This window comes from Sebastes fasciatus, chromosome 6 (genome assembly GCF_043250625.1).
Source record: "Sebastes fasciatus isolate fSebFas1 chromosome 6, fSebFas1.pri, whole genome shotgun sequence".
In the NCBI taxonomy this organism is placed as follows: domain Eukaryota; kingdom Metazoa; phylum Chordata; class Actinopteri; order Perciformes; family Sebastidae; genus Sebastes; species Sebastes fasciatus.
In genome coordinates this window covers 17,924,865-17,947,352 of record NC_133800.1, presented here as the reverse complement: position 1 = coordinate 17,947,352, position 22,488 = coordinate 17,924,865, and the positions used below count along the sequence as shown (strand labels likewise).

The window sequence follows — 22,488 nt, the reverse complement described above, 5'->3', positions numbered from 1 at the left end:
ATTTGTAATTTGTAAATTGTACATTTTTATTATTTTATTCTAACGTTTTATCTATTCTTCTGTTTTTATCTATTCTTTTGTTATTATACAGTTTGTCTCGCACCAATAATGCCAAAGAAAATTCCTAGTGTATACCTCTTACACCTGGCAATAAACACCATTCTGATTCTGATTCTGATTCTGATTCTGATTCTGATCTACCTGTTCTTACCGGACAACCTGTGGAGATTGTAAATGACATTCATAGAACCATCAACTAAGGGTTCATTCAATCAGCATCACTAAGGTCACAAGTTTGGTATCCATTACACCAACGCCTATTTTACATGGGGTGTCATAAAAAAATATGATTACATTCTCCTCCCCTTTTTTTGATTAATTTTATTTTGAAAAAATGTCCAACCGGAAGTACTGTTGCTCTTCTTGGTAGCTACGTAATGCTAGCTCATTCTGCTCCCTGAGCCTGTATCTTCCTCCCGAACCAAAGACTGACAAACACAAGAAGCTTCTTCATTTAACCGGCTCATGAAAAGTCGTTAGTCCCTGTTTCTGTTAACTGTTGAAGTAATGTAGGATGGCGTCGTGTTTTGGGAAGATAGTCGTCGGTACTTATGTGGAGATAAAGCGCAGTGATGGTAAGTTATCTATTGTCGTACTGAGAGCTGAGTTGTTAGGAGATCTTTGTTGTTGCTGCGGTGCTGTCTGTTGAATACAGCAACCGTTGTTCCCCTAGCTGCAGAGCCAGCTAGCTGCACAGACACATCAATATGAAGTGCTTAAACATGGCCAAAGCCTTTTGAATGAGCTCTCCCCTTTTGTTAGCTGACTAGCCTCTCTGCGATTCATTAGCTAGCTGTTAATTCATATCGTTTGATAACATGAGATGCTTTCAGTTAGAAAGCTAAAACACTCTATAACAGCTCTATAACGTTACTCAAATAATGTACTCCATCATGGAAGGGAAATTTAACATTGGGCTAAGCTAAGCTGGATAAATTGCTAACCAAGCTAGTTCGACAGCTAGATAGCAAGGCCTATAGAAGAAGGTTGGGTCACTGGTCTTGGGTGTTTGGGGTATGACGCATGCGCAGTGTGACTCAAGCTGCGGTCGTGCGTTGTGATTGGCTCAATTTCAGGCTCGATTCTACTGCGCATGTGTACAACCCCGTATTTTATGACGCGTGTCCTAGCCTCCTTTTATAGGCCTTGCTTTTGATTAGCTAAACGGCTAACTCTAGCTAATGTTGCCGGCTTTATTGCAGCAGTACTGCTGTAGTGACACATAGACACCATCCATTTAGCTGGTGGACGAGTAGTTTTCTCTTCGGCTGTAGTTCATGACCAATGTACTAATTTTTTTCGGGTTATTAAATGTTAATTGGATAATAACACTAACATCTGTTGTTATGGAAACCCATTAATTGTCCAGAATAAAGCATGACATGCTCTAGATAGAAAGATGTATCCTAAGATCTTAGTTACTGCATTGATTATGTAGATAATTGTGGTTTTTAGAAAGTTTACATCTCCACCTTTTCTAATCTAATTTTAGATCATGTATATTTAAAAAAATAAAGATTAAGAGCAAAATAAAGATGAAGAGAAAAGACACGACATGTTATAGATAAGATAAGATATTCAGGAAATTCAGGTTTCAAAGCAGCAACTTCAGCAAACATCAGTAAACAGAGTGAAACACAGGAGAGGTAAAGGTATACACAAATTATAAAAAACAATAATAGAGATATAAAAGATACAGAGTGAATGGGTGAACATAGTGTGTGCAGTCCGTCAATAAATAAATGTAGTATGTACAATAGATAAATGTAATATGTACATATGTGCAGTCTATAAAGTGGTATATAGGATGTATAGTGTGAAGTAAGTGTAAAGTGCACCAGTGGTTAGAGTCCAAGGTGGTTGCAGATAGAAAGATGTATCCCAAGATCTTAGTTACTGCATTGGTTATGTAGATAATTGTGGTTTTTAGAAAGTTTCTTGGATCATCTCCACCTCTTCTAATCTAATTTTAGATCAGGTACATTTTTTTTTTTTTTTAACAATGTCTTTATTGGGTTTTTTTGTTATACAAACATCAGCATTATTATGCAATATATTCAATACAGGATTTCCTTTAACAAACATAACATAACCCCACACACACACCCACTCGTTCTCTCTTAACTTTTACCTTTCTTACAGGGCCAAAGTCAATATACAGCTTCACAGTATCAATCATAGAATTAAACAGTTAATGGGCACCTCTAACAAAATGAAGATACACATAAACAAAAAATAATTATATAGAAAATAAATAAAATAAAAAGATTTTCAAAAACAAGAATCCATTCCCTTCTGAGGGTCTACCACTATTGTGAATTTTTAGGTATCCTATTAGATCATGTAAATTATGCAAATACAGCGTTAGAATGAGGTCAAACAAACAGTCGTGTATGAAACGCCCATGAAAGCTCTGTGCTTACTTCCTTACAGAAGTACTGCAAATTGTAACCTACCATCAGGACGAAGCTGGGTTTTCATTACATTCACTTCTGCTTCATCTTTTTTCATGGGTTAACAGAGGAGTCGACAGGGGAAAGAGCGAGGCGGCTTGTTGTATGAGTCTTCTCTAAATGAATGTCAGCTTTATTCTGCCTGCCCTGTGTAGTTGTAGAGCATTGCTTCAGGGCCAGGCAGCCAAAGATGACTGTAAAGTTTGTGTCATTCCTGCTGGCCCTTCCAGGATTAGGCTACACCCAGTTTTGCAATAAACCATTCAAATACAAATACGGTTTTGAACAAAGCACTTGATTGAAAATAAACCGTTCAAAGCCAGTGGCGAGGGTGTGTTTTTAACTGTTGTATTGATTGCTGTTGATAGTGATGTCCTCAACTCCATCATCCCTGAGCCATTTGATTATACTGTCCTCAGTACTCTGAAGTCAGGGGTGAGATGTGAAAGAAACACTTAGCAGGCCTAGAGAGAGAAGCAGTTCTGTCTATCCATTTCCCTGCTGGTTGGTGTTGCATCCAGAGCAGGGATTGCCCTCTCTCTGGGGGGTTGGTGGTGCGGCTGGATCAGATTCAAGCCAGATTCAGGCCATCACCCCATCTGTTGCAGACAGCTCCCTAGATTCTGCCAGGAGTCTCTCTCGTTCCCCTGTGTGGTTTTCCCTTTCTCATTGAGCGATAATAGAGTCCCTGTTTAATGTTGGACATGGATTATCTGTTTTTGGGCATTAATTTTTGTGTGAAACATACTACTGTCTATTATAGTAGAGTACTAGAGAGACATATGTCACCTACCAGCTTAGTGGCCATGTACTGCATCATATTTCTCATCTGTGACATGTTGACACAGTTTCTTCAATGCCTTGCTTTTGTAGTGAAACTGATGCTTTGAAGGCTATGCTTGTTACTCAGGCTTAGCAGAGATTGAAGCACCCCATCTTAATTCCCTTCAACTAGCCTACTGGTAGGGGTCAGCTTGAGCCCACCCATTCAGCCAGGTTTTGGTATAAAAGTGGGACACAGTGGACAGTGCATTCAGTTACAGAAAGTGCGTGTCTGTGTGACGTGTATGTCAAGGCTTATGGAAAGGAGGCTGGGTCACGGGCAGACATGGGTCTTGGGGTATGGGGTATAACACATAACTAAAGCTTTGGTTGTGCGTTGCGATTGGCTCAATTTCGGCAAGTGCAGGCAAGATTTTACTGCGCATGTTTTATACCCCCAAAGATATGACGTGTTGATGACGCGTGACCCAGCCTCCTTTCCATAGGCCTTGGTGTGTGTGAGGAAGAGGTAGGCAGGCTGGCACGCTTTATGGGTACACTCTTTTCTGGACAGATATTAAATGTTCCTTTCATTAACAAAGTCAGAGTGTACAGGTACACAACAGTGTGTTTGGATCTTGTAGGTATACAGTGTCTGCAACATAACTGATGCTGTGCTCAAGAACCTGCAAGTAAAAAATCTGATGGCTTTTTACTGAAACGATTAAAGATCATAGGTTAACAATCTAAGTCACTTAGCAATTACAGACACCAAATATTTGCTTTTTTAAAAGAAATTCTCTCTATGTATCTATCTATATAAATGAAATATTCAGCTTCATTTGAGCTTGGACTGGTAACTGCCATTATAATATACAGTATTATTTCATAGAGTGAATGATAAGCAGAAGCATTTTTGATAGTAGTTTAATCTATAATAACAAATAATCTTCAGTTTCAGCCCTGTCACATTATGACACCGTGACTTCTCTGGATGTGTAGGAAGAAACGTATTCTTACTGTAAACAACGTTGTCTTGGTCTGTAGATGCAACAGGTTAGACAGGCCCCCTACATTCCCATTGTTGTACACGGTGTTACAGTGGCTGTGGCCTACATTCAGGTTGTATAGTCTGCACCATTGATAACTGTACATTTCTACAAGCAGCGACTTTGTTTAGAATGTCTTACATGAGGAATTGCTCTTACTTTTACAATATGAATTTATCATGCATTCAACCCCGGTCCACATATTCTGTTCATTAGTGTTTTTGGTTTAACATCTGCTATCAACCGGTGCTGGCGTTCACACTGTATTATGTCAACAAAAGAGATGAAGTGCTGAACATAGAGTAAGGATGGCCCTGTGTGCTGGCTGATACAACAAACATTTTTTCTAATTGAGCAGAGAAAGAAACAGATCAGTTCATGTAACATTTATTTCTGTCAAGCTGGTTTACTGTCATGATTTGATTGCTCGGTCCTCTCCTGTGATTTTCCATTAAGATGAGCAAAACTAAAATGTGTGTAATTTAGGTAAGAAAGTGCTTCAAATCATATATTTTAATGAACTTAAGCATTACTGTATGAATGTTATGTTACAAAACAAGACTTTTCCACACAAGTGGTTTGGAGGAAGTTGTTGCTCTGGAGTTACTTGATGTGATTGAGTCAACTTGACTTGTTGAATGAAGTCATATGAACCAATAGGAAGGCTGTGGTCTCAAATTTAACCACTGCCAAAGGAAGCAGCAGTGATTTGGAGGGCCTTGCCTGAACCTCTGTCACAGTAAATCCTCTGAGTGCTGCAGTCACTGCAGCATGACGTTTTCTCAACACTCTCCTTAAGTAGAGGTGTAATACCAAGCACCACATGCCTGTTTCACGTTGCCAGGGTTGTTTTGTAACCTACCGTGTCAGGTAGGTCACAGTTCAGCACTGGATTATTTGCTCTCATATTCACGTCTGGTTGTCTTACCACAGCCCAGATTTGGCAGATATTGACATAGTTGTTACTGAAGTACACTAAATAAAGTTGCATGCACAGTCAAGCAGGTGACAAGTTAAAGGAAAACCTGAATAAATGAGTGGAGAAACATAACAATTGCAGAAGCCCCCATACCGGCCACAAGGGGTGACTGAATGGTTGAAAGATGAAATGATGTGAATGATATGATCAAGGCTTCCCAATCACCTGATCTCCATCATGATTGAACCCCTATGGGATATTTTGGACTGTTTTTTGTAGCTTTTAAATTAAGTTATGTTATAATATAGGCTTGAAAGCCTACATGAGCTCCACAGTGTTTTATTGTGAATGAAGAAGATTGTTATTATTAGCTCTCATAATGCTGCCCCAATGAGCTTTTGTCGTACATATTCTAACATTGTGGCTTACTTGTACGTGGCCTAGACATAGTACATACATATTTACTCTACCTTACTTTTCAATTATACTATTTCTTTCAAACCTTTGTCTCTGTTATAATGAGCTCTGTGTTTGAGCACTGACTCAACCAATTACATTTATGGGTACCACAGTCATTTCTGATGGAGGGTAGGGCTGGGTTGTAAGGTTGACATCATCATTATTGTTCATTAATTTTTCATGGCAGTGGTGTATATCACGGTATGCTTTATGTATGCAAAATTCTCATTGCATTTAAATGTGTAGCAATGTTAATTAAGATCATGTCACTTGTCTTTTTCGGGTAAAATGTTGCCTTTTTACTACAGAATATATCATATAACAGTATTGTCTAGTCATCGTCAATCAGTGTTAATGGATTAAATGTATGCATATCAAAACTGCAGTTGATTTACTAAGTATAGTGAATTTATTCTTTTGTTAATATATTATATGGCATATGTCTACCCTCTTAAACCAGATGTTCCAAATCTTCAGATTACACAAAATATTTTTTTCCCCACTCTCCCTGTTTTAAGACACTAGATTAGCTTTTTTTGCATTTAGCTAAATAAAACCATTGTAAGGTAAATCAGGGAAATGTTCAGCAGTTGAGAACACTAAAAGCATCTTTGCCCGCTAGCTCCCTGTCTGTGTGTCTCTGAATAATGGATATAGGAACATGGTGTTTCCCTGGTTTGTGCTGGGAATTTACAGCATGCAGTCGGCTCCACATAGACAAAGATGGGAGGGCTGAGCAGGCTCTTTACAGCTGGTGTTATTACGCTGCAGACAGAGAGGCGGAGAGAAGCATACGGGCTCACTGCAGCAGCTGTGCCTGTCTCCATTATCAGTGATTCTCTCCAATAGGTCATTATCAAACCTCATAGTCAGAGCTTACTGAGATTAGGCTAGCCTCAGCCTAATGCCTTGCTTTCATTTGAAACTTAAAGAACCCAATTGCCGTCAGATGTTTTAGTCAAAATAAAATGTGCCGTTGGTTAGTATTAATGTGAGCACAGACATGACAGAAGTGTGACCAGTTCATGTGATTGAGATCATGATCACAATATTAATATAGAGAGTTTAGATACTGATGGGTAGATATATTAAACTGTCAAAGCAATGGCCTCTGGTTCACTATTTGTATTACACGTGACCAAATTCTTCTTATGTGTAAAACAAGTTCAAATCTCATTTTTTTTACTTTCCTAATTACAACTTGCACAGAATCATTCATTTGGACAATAGACATTTGTAGCATTATAATATAAATTCATATTATGCAATGATTAAGCTGAAAGCTGCTAAACAGTGTTATTGAATTCCACCCAGCCTTATTTGCAGTGACAATACAGCTCGAAATATGAACACAGCTAATCAAAAACATATAACCCTTTTCAGGTTTTTCCAACCTTGCTGTATTTCCAAATAAAAAACAGTTGCAATTTACGAGGCCTCGGTACAGATCTCATTAGGCTTGCAGGTGGTGATTAGACCTATTGTAATTTACCCTGCTAAACACATTACCTTGCTAATGCACAAGGTAAGGTATTAGTAAAATCCATTTTATGTTAACCTGTGTGTGCGTGTGTGTCAGAGAAAAAGAGACGGAACAAAAATACATTTTTAAACTTTGGGGCCTAAAAGAAAGCTCTGCCGTCACTTTATTAGTGTTAGTCTGCATATCTGATGTTTGTGTTTCCCCTGTCTATGATACTTTCACAGGACGTATTCACCAGGCGATGGTGACCTCACTGAATGAGGACAACGAGAGCGTCACAGTGGAGTGGATAGAAAATGGAGACACAAAAGGGAAAGAGGTAAATGCCCATTTATTACCACTCAAAGCACCAGCATGTGCTTTTTTTCCTCCCTAGCAATAAATAATACATTCTGAGATATTCAGGCGCTGTGGTGATTACACAACCAGCCTGCATGTACTACAGTCCCACCAGACATCACCCTCCGTACACTGATGTGGATGACCTAACCAAAGATGCTCTGTAACAAAGATGGTGCATTACAAGCTCTGCCATTTGGTTTGAAATCTGGCAAGAAAACAGATGATAATCTACTATAAAGATATAAATGATATATTGTTTTATAAATGATCTGATTCTTTAAAATGATAAAGTATGCATGCTTGCCAATGCTTTTGATTTCCCTCACCCTCTCCCTGCTGTTCTCCTGGAGTTGCAATACCTCGGTTTTTTCCACCCCACATGATCAAATTTCAAAATCTTCCCATCCACTATATTGATTAGAAATAGCCTACTGTCACTGCTGTTTGTGATTGTTTTTACATTATGTAGGCTACCTATTCACATATTTGTCAGTTGTGTCGAAACAGAGAGCGAGCACACACACACACACACACGCACACAAGCACACAAGCAGACAGACAGAGAGAAAAGAGCATAATCGCTTGTTGTGCAGAGAAATGCGCTTCTGGTGTGAACAGCCGGGCTACTGCTTGTGCACCAATTGACATAGCTTGGCGCTTCAGTGTCCAGTGTAAACCCTGTGTAACTGTATAATGCCAAACATCAGTTATGCAATCTGTTATTATTACTCCTCCGTTTCTGGACAGATTGACTTGGAGAGTATATTTGCACTCAACCCAGATGTGGCTCCAGATGAGGAAATTGCCCCTAGTCCAGAGACTCCACCCCCACCAACACCCACATGTGTGAAGATCAACAAAATTGCAAAGGTGAGTACCGGTACGCCACCCCATCTGGCAACAACTGCAACAAATCGAAGTAATATGATTTGGATTGTTTACAAAAAAACACGACTTCTTTCTTTTTCTTTTGATTGTCTCCCTCCATGTGAGGGAGAGTCTAAAGTGCTTACACTTGCTCAGGTAGTTATGTGGCTGCAGTTTGCTGCACCTTAATATAGAACTTGGATCCCTCTAGGTAACCAACTAATTGGTCCTGTTAAGTACACTGTGTGGGTGCACAGTAGATTAGGACTGATCCACAATGACATGCTAACACTGGGATCTTTTTGGTAAATATTGCTGTTGTGATTTAACCTGCTATACAGTACAATTTTCTTTTCAGTTTTCAACATATAAAACATTTAAAGTGAAAACTGTGAGGCAATGTAAAATGAGATGATGCTTTAATATAAATAAAGGAATTTTACTTTACAATCTGCAGTTTAATTGGGTCTAAATGGCTCTAATAGGATACTGTCATTTTGGCCTGTAATGGTTTTATAAATGAAGCACTTTTGGTTGTGTAGCTCCATAACCTATAAAGTAGATCGAGTGATAAAGTATATCCATAACTTCTACAGAAATCATCCTCAACATCCACTTGGACTCAAGGATGGACTGATCAGATTTTGGTGGTTAAAGGTCACTGTGACCTCACAAACACATTAATGGCCATAACTCAAGAGATCATCTGCTAATTATGATAATTTCACACAAATGTTTAATAGGATAAAATGATGAAGTGATGACATTTTGGACAGATATGGATGTAAGCTTCAACGTGACTGGTTAGTGCAGCAACCGCGAGGTGGTAAATCTAGTTTAAATCTACTTTAAGATGTGTGCACTGGCAGTGTCATCACAAACATTAGTGTTGATAAAGGAGGCCTCTGTACTCATGTACTCATGTACTCATGTACTCGGTACTAATCTGAATCTCAGGCTTTGTCTATTTCTTTATCTGTGCATTGCAGTGGCAGGTGGAAAATTTAACAGGGGAAAAAATTATGTATTCTTTTTTAAGTTCCAGAGCAGCTATAAAATATGTAAACGTGAAATTAGGAATCACTGAACCCTAATCCTCTTATCCTACAATATTTTACTGTAGCTTTTGTTTTTTCTTGCAGAACCGTCGGACGATAGCACCTTCTAAGAATGAAACTCCGTCCAAGGATAATAGAGGTTTGTTTCATACACTTCACTGGGAATAGTATCATTATCATAATATCTTGTGCTTAAATCTTGAAAATTAATTTAGGAATTGTAAAGAAAAGCAATGGTCAGTACATACAGAACACATAAGTGACCAGTATTATCACATTACTTAGAACTCACCCTAGATCTTGAGATGCTAATTTGGGGTGAAAGTCACCCATGGTCAAACAGATTTTAATTCAAAAATTAGGTTAGTTAAATATTAAGTTTAAAACAGTGGGTTCAGTTTTAATACCAAGTTCAAAAGTGGTGTGTTAGCAGCATGCGAGTCAAAATATTTCTTTCCTTAATCTTTATGGTTTTGTGTTTTCAGTGATTCCGACCCGGGCCAGACAACCACAGCCTCCACCACCAGAGCCTGCACCACCACCCCCATCTCTGCAGCCTACACAGCTCACTCAAGCTCAGACGCAACAGCAACTTGCGAATGGTAACATGATAAAAAAAACAGTAATTTGTAATTTAATTAACCCAAGCTTTGATCTAAGCATGACTTTTCTCACGACAAATTGTATTGTCAGGGAACCAGTTATAAGCATTTGGCCTAAAGTTAAATAACTCTCTGGGAGATGAAATGCAAAATCCAGATGATTTTTTAAAATATGTAATCACTTTTTAACATTAGAGTATTTTCAATCAATTGATTTAGGCCATCTGTTAAACTATTAATGTCTCATGTTTTTGTTGACCACATGTTTATCACAGAAACCTCACATCACCCGATATCCAGAAAGGAGTTGGGACAGCTTTGTATGTATCACCTGCATGTTTCCCCCTGCCCTCGGTGCCTTATGTTGATAGAGCTCCGAATAGAAACTGAGAGTTCTCTAGTTCTACGAGAAGATTGTACACCCGAACTGTCTGCCAGATACTATTCCGAGCTGTGGTGTGGTGGTGAAGTAGCACAAACCCAATCCATCCAGCAGACAGGCTTTCTGGGTATTAGACAGGGAGAAAAAAAATGTCTGTGCTGCTGGATGAAAGCGCTGTCTTTTCCCTGCTGTCTGATTTCTGGAGTCACACACAACCGCACACACGTGGAAAAGCCTGTGGCGCTGTGCGTTACTCCTCAAGGCTCAGGCGACAACAATAACCTTTTTCTTTATCCTCCGCTCCTTCCAACTGCTCACTGTCATTTGATGAACTAAGAGGAAAAGTAGGGAAAACGCCTTGTTCTCCCATTGCCTGTGAGACAGCGTAACCCACAAGTAGAGATGACCCAGCTCATCTTCTCCTCCTAGATTAGAGCAGATTATTAATCCCTCTGCTCTGATAGTCTGGGTTCTTAGGGGCTGGAGCCAAACGGGAGGTCAGGACTGCATTACAGAGCTTCAGCCAGGCTTTACAGTGGGAAGCTGGGGCTGGAGCGGCGAACTGGTGCTAATCAGATAACACTGTTTTTTATGAACTTGTTATGGTGACAAATTGTTTATGATTGATTTGAAACATTACTAATATGTGGGTGTGCTTTGCTGGGAGATTTGGAATAAGCTTCTTTGTGATTGCTGGTTGATTTGAAACAATTTTCTAATCATACTTGATTTTAAAACCACCTCTACTTTTATTTGGAGTAATAGCAGTAATACAAGGCACATATCTCACATTGTGAGTGATGTGTTTTAGCAGTCTGTCGGTCCAGTTGTGTTTTATAATGCAGATAGAAGGGATAAATGAGGAGAGAAGATTTTGAACATAGTGTAAAGGCCTTTTGTTGGTTATAAAGAGAAAGAAGCTAGTACTGGAGGCACTGTGTGCCAGCCACTGCATCCTCTCTATCACTGTTCTGCTTTGTTGGAAATAGCCCCAAGTCTCCGCTCTGTTTGAAGCACGACCATGAGAAAGGAAAGACTCACTGAGAGAAAGATACTGCTCAGGCCAAGGGAAAAGACTGAGGAAGTGGAAGAAACCATTTGAAAGAGGAATGAGAGAGAGGAAGAGACCATTTTACAAAGAAAGGCGATTGGCATATCCTGTGAAAGGTGGTAGAGTTATTGTTTTTCTCTTGTCTTTATGGCAGCGAGGAGGAAGTCAAACTGTGTGAAGGAGGTGGAGAAACTGCAGGAGAAGAGAGAGAGACGCCGGCTTCAGCAACAGGAGCTCAGGGAGAAGAGAGCTCAGGTACATAAATACTATTCACCTTTCTCCTTCCTAATAAACTAAATATGTTTATTGAATACCTCTCAGCATTATCGATCTTACCTTTTAAGTGCTATATAAATAAAGCCTGCTTTTCTGTTCTTCTTGTATATAATGATCGATAACCTCAGTAGATGTTCATTGTGCTTTGTCTCAAGTATGTTCAAAGTCAAATCTGTTGTAGCTGAATTAGATATTTTGCACTAACTTGAACTCCAGACACTTGATGTGCTCCTTCTGATATTTCATGACCACTTACGTTGTTGACATTGAGACGATACATTGAAATACATGAGCATGATTTACCTACGGTGAATAAGCTGGCACCTCGCTCACTGTCACTTTGTCTCTCCCGTCCGTCCTTCAGGAGGTGGATACCACCATCCCTAACTATGAGATCATGTACATGATCCGAGATTTCCGAGCCAGTCTAGACTACCATCCCCTGACCACAACAGATCTGGTGAGTAGATGAAGCTTCTCCTTCTCTCGTGATTGTTAGATATTGACCGTGAGCAACAATATAATAAAATGTCCGTCTTTGTTGCACTGTCCAGATTGAAGAGCACAGAATATGCGTTTGTGTGAGGAAACGTCCCCTCAACAAGAAAGGTAAGGCCTTCTGTCAGTAACAACATTTGTCTTTTGACCAATCATTATGTGTTGTACTCTATTTAAAATGTTTTCCTCCAAAGTATCAATGTGATTGAAATTCTTGCCCTTGCTTTGTTCCAGAGTTGGGCATGAAGGATTTGGATGTGATCACCATCCCCAGTAAGGACGTGGTGATGGTTCATGAACCTAAACAAAAAGTGGACTTGACCCGCTACCTGGAAAACCAGACCTTCCGCTTTGATTACGCTTTTGATGACAGCACCACCAATGAGTTGGTTTACAGGTTTGTAGCGACGAGCTGTTTCTTGTGCTTGCTCTAATGTTTCACAGAAGTTCCACCTGAGTAGTCAATATGATGAGGATAAGGTGTTGTTTCATAGAACTGAATTAATCTTGTTTGTGTACATAATGGTCAGATGTTATATCTTGCTTTTGAAGAGATTAGTGAAAAAATGGTGTTCTGTCTCCTCCTGCAGGTTCACTGCCAGACCTCTAGTGGAGACCATTTTTGAGAGGGGCATGGCCACCTGCTTTGCCTATGGCCAGACAGGCAGTGGAAAAACACATGTGAGTCACGCAATGGCTCTTTCAAAAAGCCAAAACCACATCACTAACTAGAGATCAAACCTAATCGTTCCTATTGAGAGTTTTGCTCTATTTTATTACCCCTGTATATCATTTGAGAATACCTATATTATATTGTGTACTGCATTTTAGACTATGGGTGGAGATTTCTCTGGGAAGAACCAAGACTGCGCTAAAGGAGTGTATGCATTAGCTGGTAAGTCAGTGAGCTATGTTTTCTCTGCTAATTGATTGTTTTCTAGTGAGTAAAGGCAGTCAAATCAAATTGGTTTGGGTATTATATTATAAAGGGGTTTGATTTGCTCTGGTGACATTTTCAGATCTCTCATTTCTCTTCATGCAGCTCGGGATGTATTTCTCATGTTGAAGAAACCCAACTATAAGAAGTTAGATCTACAAGTGTACGCAACCTTCTTTGAAATCTACAGCGGAAAGGCAAGTGATATGTAATCCTATGCTTTTTTTCCCCCCTAAATAAAACAAAAAACAATGCTGACTGTGCGTATGTATTGTTAGGTGTTTGACCTGCTGAATCGTAAAGCTAAGCTGAGGGTGCTGGAGGACGGGAAACAGCAAGTGCAGGTTGTGGGGCTTCAGGAGAAGGATGTCAAGTGCACGGAGGAGGTCTTGAAACTCATAGAAGTGGGCAACAGCTGCAGGTATAACAACAGAAATGTTCTCAATCTAGTTGTTGTTAGTGGTGCAGGACTTCTTGTATTTGTTCTTGTTATCATGATCATAGCATAACATCTATTTTTGTTTTGCATGAAATGAGTCGGCCACTTATCATGCAAATGTCTCGTAAGAGAATATGACATCATATTCCCTGTACACCATGCAAATAAAGTCTTGCAATTTTTTTGCCTTTCCCCTCCCACAATTGTTATTTACTTGCTTTTTTCAACCTTGTTTGCTTGTTGTTCATCTTAATGTCTCCTTCCTCTCACTCCCAGAACATCAGGGCAGACATCAGCCAACGCCCACTCGTCTCGCAGCCACGCCGTTTTCCAGATCATTCTTCGGAGGAAGGGGAAGATGCACGGAAAGTTCTCCCTCATTGACCTTGCAGGTAATGAGAGGGGGGCTGATACATCGAGTGCTGACCGCCAAACTCGCCTGGAGGGAGCTGAGATCAACAAAAGCCTGCTGGCCCTAAAGGTTTGTGGACAACAAAGGCCGTAGCTCTCAAAATACAGTTATTCTAAATAGCTATTTTTTTTTGTTTTTTAACCATACAATGTGTCTCTGCTTTTGATTCAGGAGTGTATCCGGGCTCTTGGCCGCAACAAGCCCCACACTCCATTCAGAGCCAGTAAGCTCACCCAGGTCCTGAGAGACTCTTTCATCGGGGAAAATTCACGCACATGCATGGTCAGTTCATTGCCTTCATTAATAGCCTATGTCCATATCTTCATACTGTATGTCTTCCAGATGGTATTAATTGCAATGGTCTTCCTCTTTCTCTGCACAGATTGCAACAATATCTCCTGGTATGACATCCTGCGAGAATACCCTCAACACACTACGCTACGCCAACAGGTGGGAATATGTTGACCTACTACAGTGATTTGGACCATGCTTTATTGCCACAGGAATCAACCAAACTTATGCAATGTTATGAAATGATAGCTCCTTAAATTTCCTCTATAATCCCCAGTGGTTTTTGTATAGCTTTGAATTAGCTGTAACAATGTTGCTATTGTACATTTCTCTGCCTACTCTCAGTAGTTCTGTCTGACTCTCTTGTATCCCCTCTCTCCTCTCTTTTTCCTGCTCTGTTTCCCTCTTCGCTCCCGCCCTCTGCTCCACTGTGCCCTGGTGTGCCTGATGTCGTTGTGTAGAGTGAAGGAGTTTGGGATTAGTCCGTCGGACATCCCCTTCTCCCAGGGCGGTCAGGGGAGAAGCTCTGATCACTCGCCCACCAATACCTTTGAGTATGATGACTTTGCTGCTACCTCTCCCAGCAGGTCAAGGACTCCCCAAAGCACAACACTGCACACTTACACACAAAACACACACAATGCATGTGCTCCCTCCAGGTATTTATTACATTATGATATATACATCAATGAGCTCATTTTAGCAGCTTTCATTCACTTCATCAGCTGTTCTCTGTGGAAAACCTCCACCATCGTCTTGTCCTTTCTATTTTTCATCTTCATGATGTGACACTTTTCATCCTCCTCCCCTGCTTTTTTATTTTTTTATTTTTTTATTCAACTTTTATTTAACAATGAAATCCCTTGAGATAGAACCTCTTTTCCGAGGGAGACCTTTGACTTCCACCTTTATCTTTGGCTAAGCTGTGGACATAACCTTTTCTCTTTTCACCGACTTCTGAAGAACAATACATCCGCCTGTCCATGTGGGTGTGTCTTATTTGTTCTGTGTGATGCAAAACTGTGAAAGCTGAATGTGATTAGTCACAATGAATACATGGCGGTTCAAAACGTGACTTAATAAGGTGTTAGCTGCTGTTTTGCGACAATAATGACACTAAAACATCCATGGAGCTGTTGAGTTAAAGCACCCAGGATGAGCTTTTGTTTGAGTAAACTCTCAGCAGGTAATCCCTCACACATAGTCCTAATTAATTGGCACCGTACCTGCAGGTCGGGTTCAGGGAGGTAATACCTCATCAGGTCTGTGAGACTTAAACACGAGCTCTGACCATCCAGATTCCAGCCCTTAGTATTATAAATTCCTATGGGTGGCATGTAGTGGATTGCATTATATTGTACAGGTGAACCGGATATGTACTGTCTGTAACTGAAGTAAGCATGCCCATTATGAGAATAAACAAAAGGAAGAATTATATTTGGGTTTAGATATTTGCAGAGCCAACGCAGTCATCTTTCCCCATGCATGATGTCACTGCTGTCATGATGCTAACATCCTGTGCTGTTTGTGAATACCTTTTGAAAACCCGCAGTTAACATCATACCCCGAATCAAATAGCAGCCATGTTCAGAGTGGGTCTGTGCTGTGCAAGAAATGGTTCCAACCAGATCAATGTCTTTTCTCTGTAGGGTGAAGGAGCTGACAGTGGACACCAACCAAGTGATGGAGGGGGGTCGACCCAACATCCATACTGTCAACCAGCTGGAGCTTTTGGACGAGGACTGGCTGAGTATCTCGCCGCAGAGAGACGACCTCAAACTGCTCTGTGAGCAGAATGTAAGCACACAAGTCATCAGTACTCATATCACAATATCAATACACAGCATGACGTGGTATAATTCATTTTGTGGAAAATTAAGAAAAGAACTAGTCAGTCAGTGATGACAGTTTTTGGCTAATCTAACTGAAAAGGGAAGGAGTGCTGTGTCGAGTGCGAGCGCTTGAGATCTACGGGACATTTATTAATAGTGTGTTATGTACACACTGTGTAGTGTATTGAGAGGGGACCCCTGTTAACTTCTACACCACTGAAAGGCATGCTGGGTACAGCTCACTCTCTGTCGCTCGCTGCAGTACATTCAAGAACAGATAAAGACCGGAGATCCACAGGACATATTTATTAGTAATTTTCTCAACAACCGTTCATCCGATCGACTTCACACTTGGTGGGTGTATTGCTTAGGACCCAAGGAGGCACAGTGTTTAGTGTGATGTTGTTTGGATGAGCAGTTCTCAAGAAAGCGGTAAGCACCAATAACAGGCCGTGCAATCGCCCCGGTTCGAACAGGAACTTTTTGAACGCGCACTGCACTAGTGAAATTAAATTAACTACCAGTCACCAATTTTGGTATAGACAGTTTCTGTTTTGGAAACGGATTATAAACCTGCTTTTAAAGGGGTGTAAAGTTCTGGCACATGGCATGTATTCTAATAACTTATAGTTGAGGAGCTTAGTAGTTGGGATTTACAGTATTTAGACCTTGTTGCTTGTGAGAAAGTCCGAAATGTATTTTGAGCCTTTTAAAGAATCCACATTATTTATAAGTGAACAGTAATGTCCACTGGGGTCCAGATTTCATCAGTGAAAAGGTATCTGTCGTGTGTTCTGTTTTTGTTGTTGTGAAAGCCATGTTAAGTCTGTTTCTGTGTCTCTTGATGACCGTGTGAATACTGTGTATTTCCCAGGAGGAGGAAGTGTCTCCCCAGCTCTTTAGCTTCCACGAGGCAGTGTCTCAGTTAGTGGAGATGGAGGAGCAGGTCCTGGAGGACCACCGAGCTGTTTTCCAGGTCAGAATACTGAAGAAAACATACACAACTCTTAAATACTCGCTCACATTTTTATGTCCACATACATAAAGACAGATATGTCATCTGCTTTTAAAGGGGAACAATGGCCATTTTTTAAAATATTGATATTATTCTGGAGGCTACAGACCTGCCAACCATGGACACATTTTGAGCACCACTTTGGCGACTTAGCTACGTCAGACGCAAATCACTGCTGTCCGCACAATGAATTACTTTAATTCTTATATAATTAGCAGATATCAGTTTCCCACAGCATTTTGCGAGACTGTGGTGGGTGGAACTTGGACCCTCTAGAGAGGTCCGGGGGTCCCTCGGAAGAAAATATTGTACATTTTAAAGTTCTGATGCATTTTGAGAGCAGATGTGCTCTAGCAGTGGTGGAATGAAACTAAATACATTTAGGCTACTCAAGAACTGTATTTGTACAATTTTGAGGTACTTGTACTTTACTTGAGTATTTCCATTTGATGTACCTTTATACTTCTACTCCACTACATTTCAGAGGGAGATAAGTACTTTTCTTAACATAAAATAGATTCTAAATGACAGTATGTTTATTTATATTGCGAATGTTGTTGAAATTCTATACACCATTCATATCACCACTGACAGGCAGTAACTGTTTACCGTAATGGCGCTGCCACCTTGTGGTGCGCCCTTGCATTATGAGCATAGATGAGCAAGTTGCAGTATTTTTGACATCATGTTAGATAGCCGCCAGAATAATATCAATGTTTTAAAAATGGCTGTTGTTCCCCTTTAAGGACTTTTGTAATTGAATTGATGAAGGTATGCAGATACAGCAAGACTCACACTTTGACATGTCTAAACATTGTAAACATTAATAAAAGGCAGTTTTCCATGTTCTCTCTGGAAAACACAACGCTTCTAACACATGCATTGGTAACCTCTGTGTGAAGGCTATAATAATGAAGAGGTCATACTTCTCTGCTTCTGCCACGATTTGATCTTGGGCTGTCATAAAATAAATACGCACTTGTATGTGTCCTCTGTGAGCAGGAGTCTATCCGGTGGCTTGAAGATGAAAAGGTGCTGCTGGAGATGACAGAGGAGGTGGATTATGACGTCGAGTCGTACGCCACTCAACTGGAGCAAATCCTAGACCAGAAGATAGACATCCTCGTCGAGCTCCGAGGTATGACCGAAACACACGTTTGGCCTGTTGATGACAATCCATCCTGCTGCAGCAAAAACACTAATCAATGTTTTACGATCATGTCTTTTCCTCGCAGATAAAGTGAAGTCATTCCGCTCTACACTCCAAGAGGAGGAGCAAGCCAGTAAGCAGATCAATCCCAAGAGGCCACGTGCTCTTTAGATACTGGAGGCTGAAAAGGTTAAGTGGCACATACAGATTCATAACCACTAGACGATCGGCACAGCTTGGGCTGTCTCTAGCAGCTGTGGAAAATACGAATAAAAGGACCGTCTGATTTACCAACAGCCTCAAGGAATTGCATTTATTATGATCCCTCTCCTAACAAAAACTGGCTGTTCACTCACTACGGTCTCGTTAGAAAACTTAGGAAGGAAGTAGTTTAGTTTTATTTCCTTCGTGGAGAATGTTTAGTCTCCCCTCTCTGTTCTTATTAAATTATTTTCTTTTATACTTGTTTGTACTTTCTTTGAACAGAATATTTTTGACCTGGTTTCTGAAGAGATCTTCATTGAACATGTTTTCAAGGTTTACCGCACAAAACCAGTATTTGATTTCTGGTTGCTCTGGCTGACACGTCTGCATGTGCACTCTGTGATAGCGTATGTACGCCACTGTCCTCGGTTCTCATGCTTTTGGGTCCTCAGTTGGCATTGTAAAGTCATCTCATTATAAACGGTCTCTTCTCTGTTTTCCTTTCCTTCTCAGAGCTTTTACCAGTTTGGAAGTAGCTTTTTAACCACACTGAGCTTCTTCCTTTGTGTTTCTTTCCTTGTGTCCCTGAGAGGTTTTTACATGTAGTTTGCTTCAGTTTGTGCCATGTCGTTCTATGTGGCGACTGACTTAAAGACTCTTACTTAACGTAAACCATGTTTTCCACCCCCCGTTTAACACTTTGTTATAAAACTAGAAAAAAACTGCTATTAATAAATGTATAGTGAAGACCACTGATCTACCATCGGTTATGTTTCAGTGTTTGCACCGGATGTAATGCTGGATGAAGTAATAAAGATTCATGTGTTTCATTTAAAGGGCTTCTGTGACAATGAGTTATCCAAATAAAAGGGACTGAATAACTTCCACCAAGAGCCATCTTCTACCGCCTTTGAGTAGAAATGGACTACGTTATAAACCCCGCTGACTTAAACATCATATTCCTCTGACTCTAAGTAGAAGCACAACATCAACACAGATATCATCTTGTTATATCCTAAGATATTTTGGCCGAATGTGCATTTGGCCATAATTTGCTACACATTTCGTGGTGAACTAAAATTTAAAAAAATAATTTACATACAGCATGCATCTTGTGGCATTACACTCAATATTCACCTGTCGCAACAGCGATGCAGGTATCGTTTTGACCTTGTGAGTCTGTGTGGGAGTCATCATGGCAAGTTGAACTGAGTTTGCGGGGTCCGTGCATGACCTACTATAAGATGACATTTTTTTTAAGACTTACTAAATTGATTTTTTTATGCTTCCACTCCAGCGACAAAAGGGGCAAAAGGCATTATGTTTTTCGGGTTGTCCATCCAGCCGTCCAGACCATTCTTGTGAATATGATATCGCAGGAACGCCTGGAGCGAATGTATTCAAATTTGGCACAGACTGGCACAGACGTCCACCTGGACTCAAGGATGAACTGATCAGAATTTGGTGGTCAAAGGTCATGGTCACTGTGAGCTCACGTCCGTCTCATTCTCATGAACGCAATATCTCAGGAGCACCGTGAGAGAATGTCTTCAAATTTGGCGTAAACCTCCACCTGGACTCAAGGATTAACTGATTAGACTTCGGTGGTCAGAGGTCAAAGTCACTGTGACCTCACAACCGTCCCATTCTCTTGAACGCAATCTTCAGGAATACCAGGAGGGAATTGTATTACATCTGGCTCAGACATCCCCCTGGACTCAAGGATGAACTGATTAGGTTGTGGTGGTCAAAGGTCAAGGTCACTGTGACCTTACATCCAGCCCATTCTCATGAAAGTGATATCTCAGGAACGCCTGGAGGGAATTGTATTACATCTGGCACAAACAGAAACTTGGATTCAAGGATGAACATATTGGATGTTGGTGGTCAAGGTCACTGAAACCTCACATCCATCCCATTCTCTTGAACACAGTCTCTCAGGAACGCCTTGAAGAAAGTTCCTAAAATTTGGCACAAACGTCCACTTGGATTCAAAGATGAACTGATTCGATTTTAGTGGTCAAAGGTCACTGTGACCTTACATCCGTCCAATTCTTGTGAAAGCAACATCTCAGGGACGCCAGGAGGGAATTGTATTACATCTGGCACAAACATCCACTTGGACTCCAGGATGAACTGATTAGATTATGGTGGTCAGAGGTGAAGGTCACTGTGACTTTTTAATAATTACAGCCTACAGCTCAAAAAAGAAAGAAAAAAAGGTATCTTAAAATTAGAATATTTCATAAGATGAATCAAAAAAAGGACGTACAATACAGAAATGTCCAACTTCTGAAAAGTATGCATTTATTCACTCAATAGTTGGTCGAGGCTTTCGACTTGATAAAACACAGTGGACCAACACCAGCAGATGACATGGCACCCCAAATCATCACCGACTGTGGAAACTTCACACTGGACTTCAAGCAACTTGGATTCTGTGCCTCTCCACTCTTCCTCCAGACGCTGGGACCTTGATTTCCAAATGAAATGCAAAATTTACTTTCATCTGAAAAGAGGACTTTGGACCACTGAGCAATGGTCCAGTTCTTCTTCTCCTTAGCCCAGGTAGGATGCTTTTGACGTTCTCTCTGGTTCAGGAGTGGCTTGATACTTTGAACGCGACAGCTGTAGTCCATTTCCTGAAGACGTCTGTGAGTGCTGGCTCTTGATGCACAGCCTCAGTCCACTCCTTGTGAAGCTCTCCCAAGTTCTTGAATCAGCTTTGCTTGACAATCTTCTCAAGGCTGCGGTCCTCCCTGTTGCTTGTGCATCTTTTCCTACCACACTTTTCCCTTCCAGTCAACTTTCCTCGAATATGCTTTGATACAGCACTCGGCGAACAGCCAGCCCTTTCAGCGATGACCTTCTGTGGCTTACCCTCCTTGTGGAGGGTGTCAATGATCAGTTCATATCACGGTTTTGGGGTCACGGTGTTCAGTTCGGTTCGGTACATTTAGGAGGAGGAGGTCATTTTCTGATTTCAACATGCTTTTCATTTATTTGGCAAAAATAAGTTAAATGTTTGCCTTAACAAAAGTATGGCTTACATAAGGAACATAAACACTTCTTCATTGTCAAATCTTAATTGAAAGAAAAGGTCTTCTACAGTAATTAGTTCAAACAAACAATGCAGCTTTGTTATTTTCATATAAATATGACGTAATTATAGACTTAGGCCATCAACATAAATTGAATCATAAGCTCAACCAGAACTATACTAAAAAAAAACTAAAAAAAGTAACATATGTCTCAATACCTGATTATCAGCTCTTGATTGAAAGATTAGTTTTTCCACTCAAAAAGTGCAGTTTTTGGAGGAATATGGTTGGATTTCTGTGCCAGTGTTATTTAAAAATAATTAATAAATATAAAACACATAACAGGGATTGTGCTGTTGCCCCTCTCCAGTTTCCAATCTGTCACTGCTTGTGTCAGTGCATCAGAGACCTTTTCGGATAAAATGTTTCAACATACTATACTCTAACTTTTTTATCATTACATTTTTTGACAAACTATGACTTTATTTTTTCGACATACTGAACTATGACTTTAATTTTTTTGACATACTATACTATGACTTTTTAAATCTTTTTTTTAATGATTTTCGACATGACTTCTTTTAAAATGATTTTCGAACATGCCACGACATGACTTTTTTTTATGATTTTCGACATGATGCGAAATAACTTTTTTTTAATGATTTGACAAAAAAATGTTTTAATGATTTTCGACATGACTTTTTTTTAAAGATTTTCAACATGACTTTTTATGATTTTCGACTATTTTTTTTTACATTTTCGACATAACTTAATGATTTTCGACATTACTTTTTTTAAGATTTCGCGGCATGTCGAAAATCTTAAAAAAAAAGTCAAATCTTGAAAAAAAAGTGATGTCGAAAAACCTAAAAAAAAGTAATGTCGCGTCATGTCGACTATTTTTTT

General features: G+C 40.1%; 1 protein-coding gene across 2 annotated transcripts; it reads left to right on the top strand.

Moving 5' to 3' along the window:
• Positions 1–408: 408 nt before the first annotated feature.
• LOC141769274 (kinesin-like protein KIF2A) lies at positions 409–19,377 on the top strand. 2 transcript variants are annotated; one of them, XM_074638181.1, is made up of 21 exons: positions 411–635; positions 7,410–7,504; positions 8,275–8,397; positions 9,537–9,591; positions 9,938–10,054; positions 11,642–11,742; positions 12,128–12,223; positions 12,318–12,372; positions 12,496–12,658; positions 12,852–12,942; positions 13,093–13,156; positions 13,304–13,395; positions 13,477–13,619; positions 13,914–14,118; positions 14,221–14,331; positions 14,432–14,499; positions 14,802–14,927; positions 15,990–16,137; positions 17,047–17,148; positions 18,190–18,325; positions 18,423–19,377. In XM_074638181.1, exons 1-21 carry the CDS (start codon positions 575–577, stop codon positions 18,506–18,508), a joined length of 2,238 nt encoding a protein of 745 aa, XP_074494282.1. In that variant the 5' UTR covers positions 411–574; the 3' UTR covers positions 18,509–19,377. The 2 variants fall into 2 exon arrangements, with proteins under 2 accessions (XP_074494283.1, XP_074494282.1); XM_074638182.1 differs by lacking the exon at positions 14,802–14,927 and having other exon boundaries at positions 409–635.
• Positions 19,378–22,488: the final 3,111 nt, after the last annotated feature.

Coding starts and splice junctions, on each gene's coding strand:
- LOC141769274 (XM_074638181.1), top strand. CDS start 575: ATGGCGTCGTGTTTTGGGAAGATAGTCGTCGGTACTTATGTGGAGATA. Junction 14,928..15,989: donor GCTGCTACCTCTCCCAGCAG/GTCAAGGACTCC, acceptor TTTTCTCTGTAG/GGTGAAGGAGCTGACAGTGG. Junction 16,138..17,046: donor AACTGCTCTGTGAGCAGAAT/GTAAGCACACAA, acceptor TGTATTTCCCAG/GAGGAGGAAGTGTCTCCCCA.